General features: G+C 49.5%; 6 protein-coding genes across 6 annotated transcripts; 1 reads left to right on the forward strand and 5 right to left on the reverse strand.

Moving 5' to 3' along the window:
* Positions 1-17: 17 nt before the first annotated feature.
* On the reverse strand, positions 18-1,803 carry TRV_00174 (uncharacterized protein; the record flags this gene model as incomplete). The annotated part of the gene is made up of 4 exons (XM_003025605.1): positions 18-434; positions 466-791; positions 841-1,088; positions 1,283-1,803. 4 exons carry the CDS (start codon positions 1,801-1,803, stop codon positions 18-20), a joined length of 1,512 nt encoding a protein of 503 aa, XP_003025651.1.
* A 502-nt stretch (positions 1,804-2,305) lies between these two features.
* Positions 2,306-3,560, forward strand: TRV_00175 (uncharacterized protein; the record flags this gene model as incomplete). The annotated part of the gene is made up of 2 exons (XM_003025606.1): positions 2,306-2,605; positions 2,742-3,560. The coding sequence occupies 2 exons, from the start codon at positions 2,306-2,308 to the stop codon at positions 3,558-3,560; spliced, it is 1,119 nt and encodes a 372-aa protein (XP_003025652.1).
* A 72-nt stretch (positions 3,561-3,632) lies between these two features.
* Positions 3,633-4,703, reverse strand: TRV_00176 (Rad51 family DNA repair protein, putative; the record flags this gene model as incomplete). Its single annotated transcript, XM_003025607.1, has 1 exon — positions 3,633-4,703. One exon carries the CDS (start codon positions 4,701-4,703, stop codon positions 3,633-3,635), a length of 1,071 nt encoding a protein of 356 aa, XP_003025653.1.
* A 1,171-nt stretch (positions 4,704-5,874) lies between these two features.
* TRV_00177 (bromodomain associated domain protein) lies at positions 5,875-6,963 on the reverse strand (the record flags this gene model as incomplete). Its single annotated transcript, XM_003025608.1, has 2 exons — positions 5,875-6,497; positions 6,672-6,963. The coding sequence occupies 2 exons, from the start codon at positions 6,961-6,963 to the stop codon at positions 5,875-5,877; spliced, it is 915 nt and encodes a 304-aa protein (XP_003025654.1).
* Positions 6,964-8,679: 1,716 nt separating this feature from the next.
* Positions 8,680-9,431, reverse strand: TRV_00178 (uncharacterized protein; the record flags this gene model as incomplete). Its single annotated transcript, XM_003025609.1, has 4 exons — positions 8,680-8,832; positions 8,891-9,180; positions 9,243-9,345; positions 9,411-9,431. The coding sequence occupies 4 exons, from the start codon at positions 9,429-9,431 to the stop codon at positions 8,680-8,682; spliced, it is 567 nt and encodes a 188-aa protein (XP_003025655.1).
* Positions 9,432-10,388: 957 nt separating this feature from the next.
* On the reverse strand, positions 10,389-13,715 carry TRV_00179 (chitin synthase C; the record flags this gene model as incomplete). Its single annotated transcript, XM_003025610.1, has 7 exons — positions 10,389-10,825; positions 10,916-11,024; positions 11,097-11,742; positions 11,812-11,995; positions 12,069-12,915; positions 12,979-13,340; positions 13,424-13,715. 7 exons carry the CDS (start codon positions 13,713-13,715, stop codon positions 10,389-10,391), a joined length of 2,877 nt encoding a protein of 958 aa, XP_003025656.1.
* Between the last annotated feature and the right edge of the window lie 799 nt (positions 13,716-14,514).

A 14,514-nucleotide genomic window follows, 5' to 3' on the forward strand; every position in this document is an offset into this window, starting at 1 on the left:
CATACAGTGCAAGTATCTCACATCGGAATCAAGGACCACTTCTCCTTGATAGTGTTTTTATTTTTCGCTTCGTCATCCTTGTCCCTGAGCCGTCTAGCTTGTTCCGGAGTTAATTGGCCAAGTCTCCGTGGTTCCAAGACTCCCGTCTTGCCTGCGAAAAGGGGTTCCAGTAAGCCTGGGTTGCTGTTGGGAACGGGATAGTCGCATAAGAACTTATGAAGTCCAAGCACGTCGCGTCTGTACAGGCTGAGGTTCCATCGAGTGCCAATGTTTCGGGCGCTGTTGATAAACCGAACCACGAACTCTACCCATCGAAAGGCATCAATTTCAGCCGTGAGGCCAGGACCCCGGCGAAATTCGACTGTATAATTATCTCCCTCCAGCAAGTTGGTGAAGTTCCAACCGTAATTCCGGTTGTTCCCGGAGTTCATAAGCTGTACAAGCTCAACATTGTTTGTTACATGCATCGACAAGGTCAAAGGATGCCTTGTCAGACTTTCCTTCGAATCGCGGATTGTCACAACAATTATTCTTCCCCCATATACTCCCGCGGCGATGCTCGGGGACGACGAGCTCAATAGATGACTCGAAGTACAGGATAGCGCGGGAAACACGCTTAAGATCCTCTAGTGTCCACGGTCTTTCTTGCTTGCTGATGTGAACGTGAAACCCACAAGAGTGGTTCACTTGAAGGGATGCAAGGGTTCTCAAGTGCTTGAACACAGATCCCACAGATCTCCTCCAGAGTGGATTGGAATGGTACATTACTGGAGATGAGAATTCTGCGTCAACTGTTGATTCGTTAGCGAGTTGATATACGAAAGATAGAGAGAAACATACTCTGTCCAGGCCTATCAGTTTCAAGGGAGCAGTCCTCCTCCATCGTCCATTCAGTTAGGCGATTCGGCCCAAAATAAGGGCATTCGTCCAGATCAAGGTGCATTAGATGCACGTTTTCTTTGATTTGGCGGTAGCTGGATACCAGCTCCTTTGCAAAATCTTCCTTGGACGTGTACACATTGTCATTTGGCTGAAGGAACAGTTCGACTTCTATGCCAATTTTGTAGTTGGTCTCCATTTGGCTTGGACTAGGCAGAGATTGGTGGAGGTTCTGGTTAGAGGAGATGTATGCAGAATTATCAAGCAGGTCCTTGCGTTATGAGTAGAGGAAAGAGATATTGGATACTTTTGATTTTCCCTCTGAAGCAACAGAGAACTGTTCACTTATTTATGCTAGTTAACATTGCTTTCTTGAATATTCCAGTGAAGAAGAAGCATTCACTTCTCTTCTGTTAATTCTGCAGAATTGCCATTCCAAACAAAGGTCTTACCATGCACCTGCTCATTGTCTCCATTTAGAATATCGGAGAATCTGATGATACAGTCCCGCAGGGTATATTCGTTTGCTTTATATGCAGTTAGGCGGTTCTCCTCCTCCTGTGTCTCCACATAGTAAGCCATACCATCTACAAAAAAATGAAGTCGTGCACATTGAAGCACAGGGCATCCACCCCCGAATTTAGCCTGATAGCCCAGAACCTGTGCAGGACGCAGGTTTAGTTTCACATCATCAGAGGGTAGGTCAAGGACTTCGGCCAGTAATTCCTTATCCATAAGGTTTCCATGAACGAAAAAGTGGTACTTCTCGAAATACCCAGGTGTTCCAATATTTAAAGCATCGGCATCTGGTACGTAAGGATCGGCAGGAGGCTTCCAGCCTTCAGGTATCATTTTAAACTTCTCCGCCATAGTGGAACGCTTTGTGAGCTTATGATGGAGAGCTCTAGGTGATATATTCTCCATGGCTGCCGCCTCGATAGATGAAGATGAATGTAGGATCTCTCCAGTTGATAGGTGCGCTTATGCTTTTCCTGAGGTTACAAGCCAGATTAGTTGATAGTCTACTATTCTGACAGATAGCACACATACAAACATCAAGATGGCTCTAGATGCAGCCAGAAGAAGAGCAGTTCAATTTCAGGACCGCAATAATATGGAATAGTGTATTCGTTGCGTAGCTGATGGTAGAGGACAATAGAAGGCAAGTAAGTGTCTTGATGTTCTGTCATGCTGCGGTTTTATACTGCGTCATCTTAGTAATCAAAGGGAGGCTCGAGATTACTAACAAAGTTAGAAATTCGGGGATGTCACGTGCCGCGGAAGAGCCGCACGCCCTGCGAATACGAGATCGAGATATAAGGCCGGAGGCGCGGACAGGTGGAAAGAGGGAAACGAACAGGTATCTGAGAGGCGTTGTGGTGCTGAGACAGATCTTAAAGAACAGTGCATACTAGGCCCTGCAAACATGACGGACAAACAGCATTGGCTCCCCGTGACGCGGGAGAACATCCAAACTGCTCATTCTATGATTAGGCCGTATATTTACGAGACCCCGGTTCTGACGTCCAAGACGTTGAACTCCCTTGCGTCCACCCCGCAGCCAGCGGAGGCCTTGATAGGAACCCCGTTCGAGGGTCAGCAGCCGGCGTGCCCGAAGATTAAATTCTTCTTCAAGTGTGAGAATTTCCAGCGGATCGGAGCGTTCAAGGTGCGGGGAGCTTTCCACTCCATCCTGCGAGTTATCAAGACCAAGGGTGAGGAGGAGGTGAGAAAGCGTGGTGTAATCACACACAGCTCTGGTCTGTTATCTTTGCCTGTTTTCATTTCTGCTATTCCAGCATTATCACTTTGTTTGTGTGAAACCGTACGGCTAATGGTTGGGTGTAGGAAACCATGCTCAGGCTGTTGCTCTCGCTGCGTCCACTCTTTCAATCCCGGCCTACATTATCATGCCGTCGATATCTATCCCATCTAAGATCGAAGCCACCAAGGGCTACGGTGGGAAGGTGGTTTTCTCCGGATTGACGAGCGAGCAGCGCGAAGAAGTGATGCGGAAGGTCCAGGAGGAGACTGGTGCTATTCTGATTCACCCATACGACCACCCAGATACCATCATTGGCCAAGGAACTGCTGGCCTCGAACTGGATACCCAAGTAAACAAACTTGTATCTGAGAACCCCGAGTTGAGTGTCCGTGAGACTGAGGATGGGAAAGGATGTGGTTTGGATGCAGTTATCACCCCCGTGGGCGGAGGAGGTCTGAATTCTGGAACCGCTACCGTCTTCGCCGATCCACGGGCTGATGGCCGCAAGATCCACGTCTTTGGCGCTGAACCATCGTTCCAGGGCGCAGACGATGCTCGTCGTGGACTTAAAGCTGGGGTGAGGATTCCAGAGGTCAAGTCACTTACAATCGCCGACGGATTAAGGGTTCCGATCGGTGAGATCGCATTTAGTATCCTTTCTGATCCCGCCAAATCCCGCGGCGTGTTTAGCGTGACCGAGGAGCAAATTAAGAGTGCAATGAGACTTGTTGTCGAGAGGATGAAGATAGTCATCGAACCCAGCGCGGCTGTTCCCCTTGCAGTCTGCCTCTACAACGAGGAGTTTAGGCGGATTGTTGAACAAGAGGGTGGTGAAGCAGGCTGGAATATCGGAGTCATATTCTCTGGGGGCAATACGACTATCGACGCCATGTCCGGTCTATTTTCTGCATCTTAATCCTGGAGATGGCTTTCGCTCACAGACAGATATATGAATAACATAGATAGTAGATAGCAAAGTGTGCTTTTCTCATTCCACTAGGTTAATGCCCCGTTTATGGACAAAATAATTAAACCGTCCTTTGCATTTTGATTTCTGTATCGACGGCCCGATCCATGATGGCCAGTCCTCTTTGCCATAGGGGTCAATCCATGCCGAAAATTTCCCCTGTGCAACTACAAGACTGCGCTGATGGCCAAGATGAAGGGCGTCCTTGATGGACCGTGAAGAGAATTTGCGGACTGCATCACGTCGGACAACTAGTCGCATTGTTGAATAGGATCTCCATGCATGAGGCAAATGGGGCATAAAGGACATGACCTTGGGACGCGGATATAGAAGCTCAACAGGATATCCAAACCCGCTTGGCTTAGGAATGTGTAGGTCAGCCCTCCTCCTACCGATGACGGTGTAGATAACAGTACATGCAAACCGGTCTTGAAGCCGGCGCAGACACCAGACAATGTACTTCGCTGAGTGCACGATTTGATAGAGCTGCGGAGGTTCAGTCCAGGGAAATTTAGGCAATTCCGTTGGCAGGCTGTCTACAAGTGCCTGGCGTTTGTCCTTGAAGTAGAATGAGGACGTGCTATCCAGCATGATAGAATGGAGCTTCCTTGGAGCAGAACGATGCCGTGTTACGTCAAGCAGGTATTCCTCTAGGGATCGTAGGGTTGCCACGACTGATTCCGACGAGCTAGGTTTGAAAACATGGACATGTTGCAGGCAGTCTGTCACCATCTTCCGCAGTTCAGCCTCCTCATCTTCTCTCAGCCGCTTGCGAGGAGGCGGTCCAGCACCGCGCTGCTTCTGCTTTTGCCCATACATCTTCTCACGCGCGTAGTGAAGAGCTACGTCGCGTAGACGGGTAGCGTTGAAATGGTTCTGGGAGTCCAGAAAGACAACGACCCCGTTCTGTCCACCTATGCGGATACCGTTGAAGGATGCCGGCAGTATGCCTACAGCAGCAATATAGTATAGTAGCGATGACTTGCCGCTGCTCCTCCCCAGGCCTCGTCTGGGGCCGGCAATCTCCAGCACTTTGTGGTGATCAGGCCCTCCAGGGCGAGAATGTGGCGGTCTGTGGAAGATGCGCAGCATGTCATCAATCACTCTGACGCCCACGGGAGTTGTCTCGATATGGCCTTGGGGATGCTTCCCGCATTTACGCCTAACATCGCGAAGGATCTGTGGGCACGGTTAGCTGGTGCTTGGGTAACTAGCTCGTTATTAGTTATAGGTTTCAATCGGTCATTGCTCACGCCCTCCAGAGTGTCTTCCTGGGTCTCTTCACGAACCCGTTTCCCTAAAGCCCGCGTAGCCATGACAGCTTCTGAACTCTTGCCTTGTGGATGGCTGTGCAGTCGTCTGCGGTAGTTTAGTTATGTAGCAGATGCTCGAAGCTAAGTTAATTACCTAATTGGGTTAAGTTGACTAGGGTCCGCTGCGGTTGGTCGAAAAAAAGGAGTATATTACTTAGTAATTAAGTTATTCTATCTTATCCAATAATATATCTTTATTCTTTAATTACGTAATTTTAGAAAATAAGTAATGGTTAACTCCTCCATATGAAATGAATTTTGACCCGATAACTAGTTCGAACATCCAGTCTGCCGTAAGAGCCTCAACTTCAACGTCTGTACACTCGACGTCGAGCGTCTACCCTGCACGGACCCGGGGATCAGCACTCATCAATGGCACCTCAGGTCGAGTCATGGCCGGCTACTGAGCTCCCTCAGCGCCTGCAGAGCTATCATGTTGGTTACAGGGCGAAAGCTCGCAAGGGCGGCCCCATTGACCTGGCTCAGTGCCCTCTCTACGAACTGACGCAGTACTCGTGCAATCCGCCGGACGCAGGGCCACCGGAGCCCGGCGTAGTCAGGTGTACAACATTTACGAGGCTCTTCCGAAGGTATTTATTTGGTTCCCTCCCTGTTGTTTCGTTGCGTTGTGGATAGTGCTGATGATGGCGACCGCTCGCTAGATGTGCCAACGGAGTTACCGCTGAGACAACCGCATGGGAGAAAACAGCATCGACAAGGCTATAGACAGCGAGGATTAGAGATTACGTATGATGAAACTGTTTCATCTATTTACATGGGAGACTGAGGAAACATGCGTCAATGGCGAATACAGCAAAGAGTGCAGGATGAGGTCACGTCAAGGCCGTGTCGAGCCACCGGTATCAACCCGTTTAATCCAACGGACGAGCAACCGAGAAGAAGCAGAAGATAGAGTAAGATTGTTGGAGGTTGACGACAGGCCAGCCAGTCTATTCAGCTTCCCTCGCCGCAGCCATTGTCATACGCTGCGGGTCGGGGCGGGTAGCTGGAGCTGATGGTTTGCGCCAATAAACCCGGTTACTGTTCACAATCGGCCCAAGGTCTAGCACTAGGGAGCCATCGGCCTGTTTGGAGGCAGAGGTCGACTTTGCCAATGCCTTCAGTGTCTTGTCAAACATGCTGTCCATGCTCTCGTTTTTGCGCCCCCACAGTAACTTGTCCCGGTGTGCCCGACCGCTGCCCTGACCCTCCCTCGCCGCACGTGTGAGCTTGCGCAAGGCCTCCTCACCCAATCGACCTTCCTCCGTTGCGCGTTCTCGGATCTTTTCAGGGTTGATTTCTCGCTTGGTGGCGAATACAGGGGTCTCTTGATATGTGTGTTTGCTTGGGAAACTGGGGAAGTTTTTGGGTATATAGGAGGCTTTCTTCAGATCACCGACCCCGGAGTTTAATTCAGGCCCCAAGAAGGCGTAATTTCGCGCTGGTATGGGTTTGTCTTCATCGTCTGCACCTTCTGGAGGGGGAGTAGGGAGACTTGGTTTGGATGAGGGAGTAGTAGTAGTAGTAGGCTGCATCCTCCGCGGGAATGCCTTGAGATGCGGTTGAAGGGAGTCTACACGTATCGAGTGGTAGCGTAATGCGTGTTCAAAGTCCTGTGGTATGGGCTGCACCCTCCGACTGGATGTCATCGACTGCCGGACGTAGGATAGAAAGTGAAGCATATCTAGACGAGATGGTTAGTTTTTTACAGGCTATCAGGTGGCAGCAGAGGCTAGATGGAACACACGCTCTTCGACATTGTTCCTGAAGCTGTCCAAGACTACCGGCTCGACGTTATCAAATCCGGCCTCATCCAGCACTCTCGCAATCGACGCATTCAGCTGGGCATCAATGGAGGTGCTATCATTCAAGGTCTCTGCGCCAGCAGCAAGAAGGTCGTGGGAACGCTGCAAACAGTGATGCCGCCGGTATGATCGTCGCTGTCTCTTTGCTGGAGAGGCGCCATCCGCATCGAATGACGGGCGTTTTGTAGAGCTCTGGGGTGAGGGAGGCATCTGGGCCGGGTTCGTCTGGGCCATCTGAGCGAAAGTTGATTAGCGGTCCACAGGGAACCAAACGGAGCAAGATGGAGTTGTTTGGGCGCGCGAGGTAATGTCCAACAGCTCAGGCCGCTCGTCTGCTCTTATCCTTCGCTGTCTTCTGCTCTGTGTCCTTCTCGTCGCCGTCTGCGTGCGGTGCATGCGGATGGATGTCGTGAATCTCGAACTTCGCAGGCAGAGGAATGGTGGAAGAAGAATAGTCACGTGATGTTATTCAATGGATGGACCCGGACTTCTGTGAGGTGTTCATTGTTGGTATTATTATTCAGGCTGGCAATGGGAAGACGGACGCGGGGCAGATGACGCCCCTTTTTGCTCTCGCTAACAGCCATTCATTCACTCATGCGACTTGCTATTGATGCTGCCGTCGCCGTCGCCGTCGCCGTCGCCGTAATCTTTTTCTGCCTTTTCTGGTGTTGCTTGTGTTGGCTCATACGAGAATCACGTGACCCATCCGTCCTGCCATCAACTTCGACTTTCGACTTCAACTTCCGATCGCACTTCAGACACTTTCAACAACGACGCAGACCAACTTTTGCTCCCTTGCGATTCATCCACCCTTCTCTGCCCTGACCTCGATTCTCAGCGCTGCACAATGGCTGGCGTTATGGCTATGAAGCCCGTTACTGGAGTAAGTGCTGGAGTTTGCCGTCCTTGCCGCGCGAGAGGGCCCATCGTGCCTTTTTTTGCAGCTTTTATGGCTTCTTCTGGAGGCCCTGCGTCCGAATGGCCCGGCATCTGTCCTGAAGAAACTTGCTAATTGTCATGTCTGATGAGTAGATGCTCCGCCGCGGCTTGGTGCTTGATCTTAGCACCGCCTTGGGTAAGTCCAAAACCTGATAATTGCCAGGGAAGACCACCATAGTGAAGGACGGTGACTACCTAAAGAGGGAGAGAGAAGGCATCTCGATCCATCGACAAAACACATATCCAACTCTGAACACCTCGGTTCGAATATCTGTCTAATATATCCCTTAATTGTAGGACTTGGAGTTAGCTGTGGCTACTTCTGGTGGTACGGTATGTAGTGCACTTCCTTATGCTTCGGTAGTCAAGATTCATTGCCAGATATCTGATCCCTACTGATACAGGCTATCACCTCCCGCGCGTCCGTGCCCGTGACAACTTCTACTCCCGACTTGAAGCCCAGCGTGCCGAGGAGCTCTCTTCTTAAAAACCTGACACGCTACCAACGAACCTTGAATCGTTACGCATGCTCAGCCCTTCTTGACCTCGCAGCCTTCCACCGCTATCCGGCCATTATCCGTATACTTGTGAATTACCGCACACCATTACATTGTGAATTTTGATACACTGGCCGGTCCGCCAACCTGACATGGGAGATGGAGGAGAGTCATCCGCGCTGCGTATCGTGTACTGTATAAAAAGGGAACTTTGAAAAATACTGGAAGAATCCTACTTCGCTATAGAATGTCAACTTTTTACACCTGCCCTTTTATTAATTTTTAACTACCAATATCTCCGGCATAAGGTGGTACTAAATATGTACGATCTGTTTTGACAGCCTGCAATGTCGTACATATGTAGAAGTATAGTTTCACTCGATGGAACGTAAATAAATGAATGCTGGGTGGAACATTTCTATAGAAGGTAATTATACCGAGGGGAAAGGAGCAATGCCAGAAACCAGGATGAATGGTGAGAATCTCGCTAATGGCATACATGAGGTCATGCTTATCGTGTAACGCGATCGTACTGTATATTTTTAATGGTGCCCCCCGCCATGGCGGTTCGAACGTTCCGCTTGAATCCTTCGTGGTTAAGTCGCAAATCGTCGGCTGCTTCTTTGTTCAAAGGGTCAGAGGCGTTTGGCTCGAGAAAGAGGAACTACACTGGTTGTTAGTGACCCAGAAGTGGCGCTTGAAAGATGCTCGAATATACGCACCTGTAGTCCAACAATTACGGCATTCAAGTTTAACACAGGTTTCCAGTCTTCTCTCAATATGTTGAGACAGACATTTCCTTCAAGATCAATGTTGGGGTGATATATCTTTTGCTGGCCTTTTACTTTTGGAGGATCGTGCGGGAAATTCTGGTTGATCGTGAAGGTGAAGGAAAACGTTCCGCCACGGTACATGCCCTCGTCTGGCTCGATGATTAGAATGAAGTTTAAGATATCGTCGGGATTGGGAAATGTCATTTTCATCGTGCTGCCGAGAGAGAGCTCTGCGAGATCTGCAATCCTGTCATTAGTTGAGAATCAAGACGAAATTATGGGCACAGGATCACAGACATACCGCGCTGTACTCGTAGCTGAGATGCGGTGACCTTTTTCTTCTTTTTCGTTTCTACCGCACCACCGCCCCCTTCGGAGTTCTCAGCTTGCTGCTGCTTCTGTTTCTATTGAGAGTCAGTCCAGCTGCACAGGCATGTATATGGGGATGAAAACCCTCAGAAGGTCCTACCATAGACCATATTTTCAACATCTTGAATTATTGCGGGAAGATGCAGTTGGCGGAAAAGGACAAGAAAAAACCCCCAGCAACCTTGTCAATATAGTCCGGTGAACCAGAGCCAACTTGACGATGAGGTAGACTGCGGATATGGCTACGGGTGCTTTTATCACTCTGGCCGTCGTTCTCGGTTTTGGGGCAGCAGAGTTGAGAAGCAAAGGTCGGTCGGTGTACGGAGTATATGTTATACTGGGGCGTGCTGCGCGTTGGGTATGAAGATACAGCTCTAAAGGTGTCTGAGCAGTCAGTAAATAGGATACACAAAGCTTGTCTATTGATAACACTTCCTCAACAAGTATGTTAACTGAGGGTCACCGTATATTCTGGTTCTAGCATATGGAATATACTAGCAGTAACTACCGGGGGGTCGTATTTACCGATAAGCGGGAGAGTAGTGATATGAGCGGGAACTGCCACAGAATGCGGGAGGAAAGTCGACAAATAAAGGAGGTAAACAGAGGAAATACCCGTCACTGGTGCGTATATACTCTAGTTTACTGCAAGGGACAAGGAGAAAAGGGGATGTGAAAGCTGCGTTGAAGCGGCTAAAAAGACGTTGGATGTTTTCGTGCTGGCGGGCAAAAACGAGGCGCTGCAGGTGCCTGATAAGGGCACGTGACAAGTCATGGACGAGACGGGAGTCGGGCAGGAGAAAGGCTTAGGTAGACCGTAGGCACAGTGAGGTAGCAGGGACTCGGGGATGGTACGCTGTCTGCAGCGCAGGCTACTCCTATATCACCCCTCGGCATTGTCGGGGTGTATGAGCTTTCGGTAGTTGGCTTGGTACATACATAGTGTGACACCAATTTACTCTGGGCGTAGGGACTAGTTAGCTATGTAGTTAGTTATCTGATCCACAGAGGCAGATGCAGAGAACACAGGGAGTGTTCTATCATAGGTGATCAAAGGTATGTAACTGGAGTTTGGATGTTAAGATATATATATGGATATATATGAAAGACGCTTCGATAAATAGTATGGGGGAAGGATGCAATTTGGCATATTTTCATGGAACCCGGAGGATATCGAAGACCATACTTCCGATTGAGGAGCCTCCAGAGGATAGATAGACAGCCACGGGTGCAGACGAACAGAGTGGCCACGCGAGAAGGGAGGATTGAAACATGGGGAAGAAATGGTCAGGTACATAAATAACAGAGAATATTCATCTAAAATACAAGACACGTCCCCGGCCAGGTCAGGAATGGGCATTAGAATAGAATTTGGCATAAGCTGGGCAAAAACAGGAAAGGAGATAGGAGAAGTAACCGAGGAAAAGAGAAGACATAGGAAGTAAAAAAAAAAAAAAAAGGAAAAAAAAAAAGAAAAAGCAGAAAATATAGAAAAGAATTGAAAGAAAAGGGAAACTGTATTTGAAGAATCAGAAAAGAAAAGCCGTTAATCGGAATCAAGGTATTAAAAACACTACTATCTTCTTGCGAAACAGCACATGATACCGGATTTGCCAAGGAACCAGCATGCTCCGATGAATCGAATAAGAGACAGCGCCGCAGTTGCCCACAGGAGAGACTGGAAGAATCGACTGGTACGTTCAGTGGCTTGTGACTGCAGGATTGGTTAGTTGACAATGGAACAACACTATAGCATATGAATGAAGGTATGAAGAGTAGGACATACTGTAAAACCAAGAGCAGTCAGTTTATCGCTTGTAATGGCAACAGCGAGGATAGCATTGGAGAAGAGCCAGGATGAGACCAAACGGGTACGGAAACTCTTGTACGAATCCTCGAGCGTCTTTTTCTCATCCACCTTGGGTTCGACATATGGGGTCAGAGCGCGCTTGACGGTGCTTTCGAATTGACTGTCAATGTCTGCCTGGGGTTTGTCGACTTCTTCAATCGTTGCTGATTTTCCGTCCTCCTTCACGGTCTGTACGGATGGTAGGGCATCGGCCTTGTCAGATCCCTTGGTACCCCAGGACACATCGTGCCAGTTGCTGAAAGCGTAGACCATGAGAATGTTGATGTATGAGGACATGATAAGCAGATAAGCCGGGAAAGAGGTGAACATGTGCCATGGATCGCAGTACATGAACGAGGCGATGAAGTAGAGTCCAAAGGTAGCGGCGAGAGCGATGACAATGATACCGGGGCCGGACGAGCCGAAGAAATATTTCAAGAACTCAACGGGGCCATGATCGGTTTCGAACGACAAGGAGGTACCGCCAGAGAAGGCTCGAGCAACCAGGTACATGGACAAAATGATGATATACAATTGGATGACACCGAAAAGAACGAACGAGGTGATGTACGAGTGTTTGGAACTGGAAATTCATCAAGTCAGTGAGTTGATAAGAGAGCGGTACAGGGCAGAGTTGTGTGGTGCGACTTACCCCTTGGGTCTGTTGCCGAGAGCAAGAATGAACTGTAGGAGCAAAAAGCCAAGGTACGCGTATTTCAACAGAGTGTTCAGGATAGGGGTCACCTTGTTGCCAAATGGGAAAGCTCTGTTGCCATTGGATGGGCCAGGGTTACCAACGAGGTCCATGATGACGGCTGTAGTAAGCCAGTACGAAGCTATGAAAGTGTTATCATATTAGCCGCTGGACTAATTTGTGACTGGTAAGAATTCATGGGAGGAAAGACATACCGAGAGCAAACCAGGTCATGAAGACAGTGAAAGTGTTGTACAGCATTTGAATGTGGAAGAAGAACATGCGAAGAATGTTATGCCCACTCTTGTACATTCTGCCAAAGTGCATGAGAGCGTAGATACTGGCGGCGAACGAACCATTGAGCCATCGACGACGCTGACCGATGAATTCAGGAGCTCCTTCGGGAACGTCGGTTTCACCCTTGGAGGATTTGACGTATGTAAGATGCCACTTAGATCCAGCTTTGGCGACAAGTTCGAAACAGAGAATACGATCTTCAGCCAAAAACATGTTCTTCTTGAAGATGTTCATGCCCTCAATACCCTTGGGACCGAGCTGTTTGGACAGAGTGTGGTCGCCGTGGAAGTACTGTTCTAGCGGTCTTCCCATGATGGCGCGGAATCGGTAGGCAGAGAAAGCACCAGGCAACACACTGACGTAGCCAAACGAACTCTCTAGCGGCTTATCAAGAATGTTACTGATCTTATACTCGAAGTTCTGCGCGGCAACAAGAGGATTGAGGAGGTTCTTCCATCCTTTACCCAACATAGCGTGAATCTCACCACAAGATCCACCAAGATCCTTGTCGTTGTAAAAGGCCTCCCAAAGGGCAAGCAAGGATTTTGACCCTGGCTTGGTGCCTGCATCGAGCAGGATACAGACTTCAGGGTTAAGGATGCGGCCAAAAGCGTTAAAGAGCCATCTGTGGGAGTTGATCTTCTTGCTGTTCTTTTGCTTCAGGCAGAACATCATCTGCACAGGTGGGAGGGTGGACGGACTGTCATCATGGGGGCGGATGAGTTGCTGGTTCGCAGTCACAGAGAGCTGTGTGGTATACTCGAACTACAAGGTATATATCAGCACGTATCCCGGTAGAAAAAGACCCAATCATGCTGCTTGACTTACAATGTGAGCAACGGTCTCCTTTCCGTCAACATCTTTCTTCATGACACCATCCTGGTAAACACCAACAGTCGCAAGGAGGTCGAGAGTGTCCTTGTCACAGGGATCAATACCGTCGAAGATAAGAGCCACAACAATCTTTTGCCAGGCCGGGCCACCCTTATTCCAGAACTCGGACTTCTTCAAGTTGACGATGTCTCTGATATTCTGCATGACACCGTGGAGGGTACGAGCAGTGAGCACCTTGTCTTCGTTGTAGTAGGTAATGGCAATGAGCAGCTCGGTATGGCGGTTGTACATGGCTGGACGCAGGTTGTAGCCATTGTGAAGAGTGAACTCGTTGGGATCACAGGTAGCAGCAGTATCTACAGACAGTAAGTGTAAGATTATGCACGAATAGGTTGCATTCAAAAAGGGACCCCGATGGGAAGAGTAGTGGTAAACTCACATCTCATATGGGTAAACTCTTCGCTGCCGCCCTCGAGGTCGTTGCGGTACTTGGCTTGGACGGCGTTCTGGATCGCGCTGGGCACCGGGTAGTCAATACTGAGGACAGAGCCCTGGACAAGCTTAACCTTCCTGGTGGCATAACGTCGGAGGTTGCCTTGTTGAGGAGCCTGTCTCTGGCGCCAGGCTTCGGTGGAAGAGGTCTCGCTGCGGGTATAGGGAGAAGGAACGCGTCCGGGTACCCCAAAGCCGGCAGCAGGATTCTGCATCTGATCCTGTGGATATTGAGCCATAGCTGGAGCGTCTGTCGAGTAGGATTCGGTCAAACTGTACTTCGACGAGGGACGTACGGGCGAGTGTCCGCGTTGTTGGGGGTCGTCAAAGGGGCCACCGTAGGGACCCTGGTTGAGTAACGAGCGAGAGGACTCGTCCTCCTGCGGCAGATGGTATTGCTAGAAGAGAAACATGTCAAATAAGCATGGGGAGAGGTGAGCAAAAAGAGGGAGGACGGCGTTTTTGTGTATTATTTTACTTTCTTCATCATTTATTTCACCATCAAACATGAAACAAGTGACTAGGCAAGGGGATGAAAGAGACGTGCTGCAGAGCGAGGATAACAAAACGATCTCGATACCACGCTCTATCCGATGCCAGTCTGGGGGATGGAGGAAGTGATAGTTGAATGATTCGGGAACTTACACTTGCAGAGGGAGTGATGTCCTGCAGCCGGTGGCCATCATTGTAGCCTCCTGGCGAGCTGGGGCCCGGGTAGGCCATGGTAACGAACGCGGACGACCGCTACTTAATTTCCCTCTTCCTTCTTGGGCTCTTAGGGCTCCCCTTTCGCCGACTCTCTTGGTATATATCACCTTTCTCTGCGCCGGATTTCAGGTCAACGAATGGCAGAACAGATGTCGTTGGACGGTCGAGGGTCGGTCAGAGGAGTTTGACGCTGGTAAATGAGAAGCGAGATGGACAAGGCAGAGAGCGGTCACACAGGCAGGCGTGAAAAAGGGTGCTGGCGCTCCAGATCACGACCCTCGTGTCAAGTGACGGACGACGGGGAGTCTGTAGCAGTAGAATGGAGAGTCG

Source organism: Trichophyton verrucosum, assembly GCF_000151505.1.
Source record: "Trichophyton verrucosum HKI 0517 chromosome Unknown contig00012_1.f1.exp, whole genome shotgun sequence".
NCBI lineage: Eukaryota > Fungi > Ascomycota > Eurotiomycetes > Onygenales > Arthrodermataceae > Trichophyton > Trichophyton verrucosum.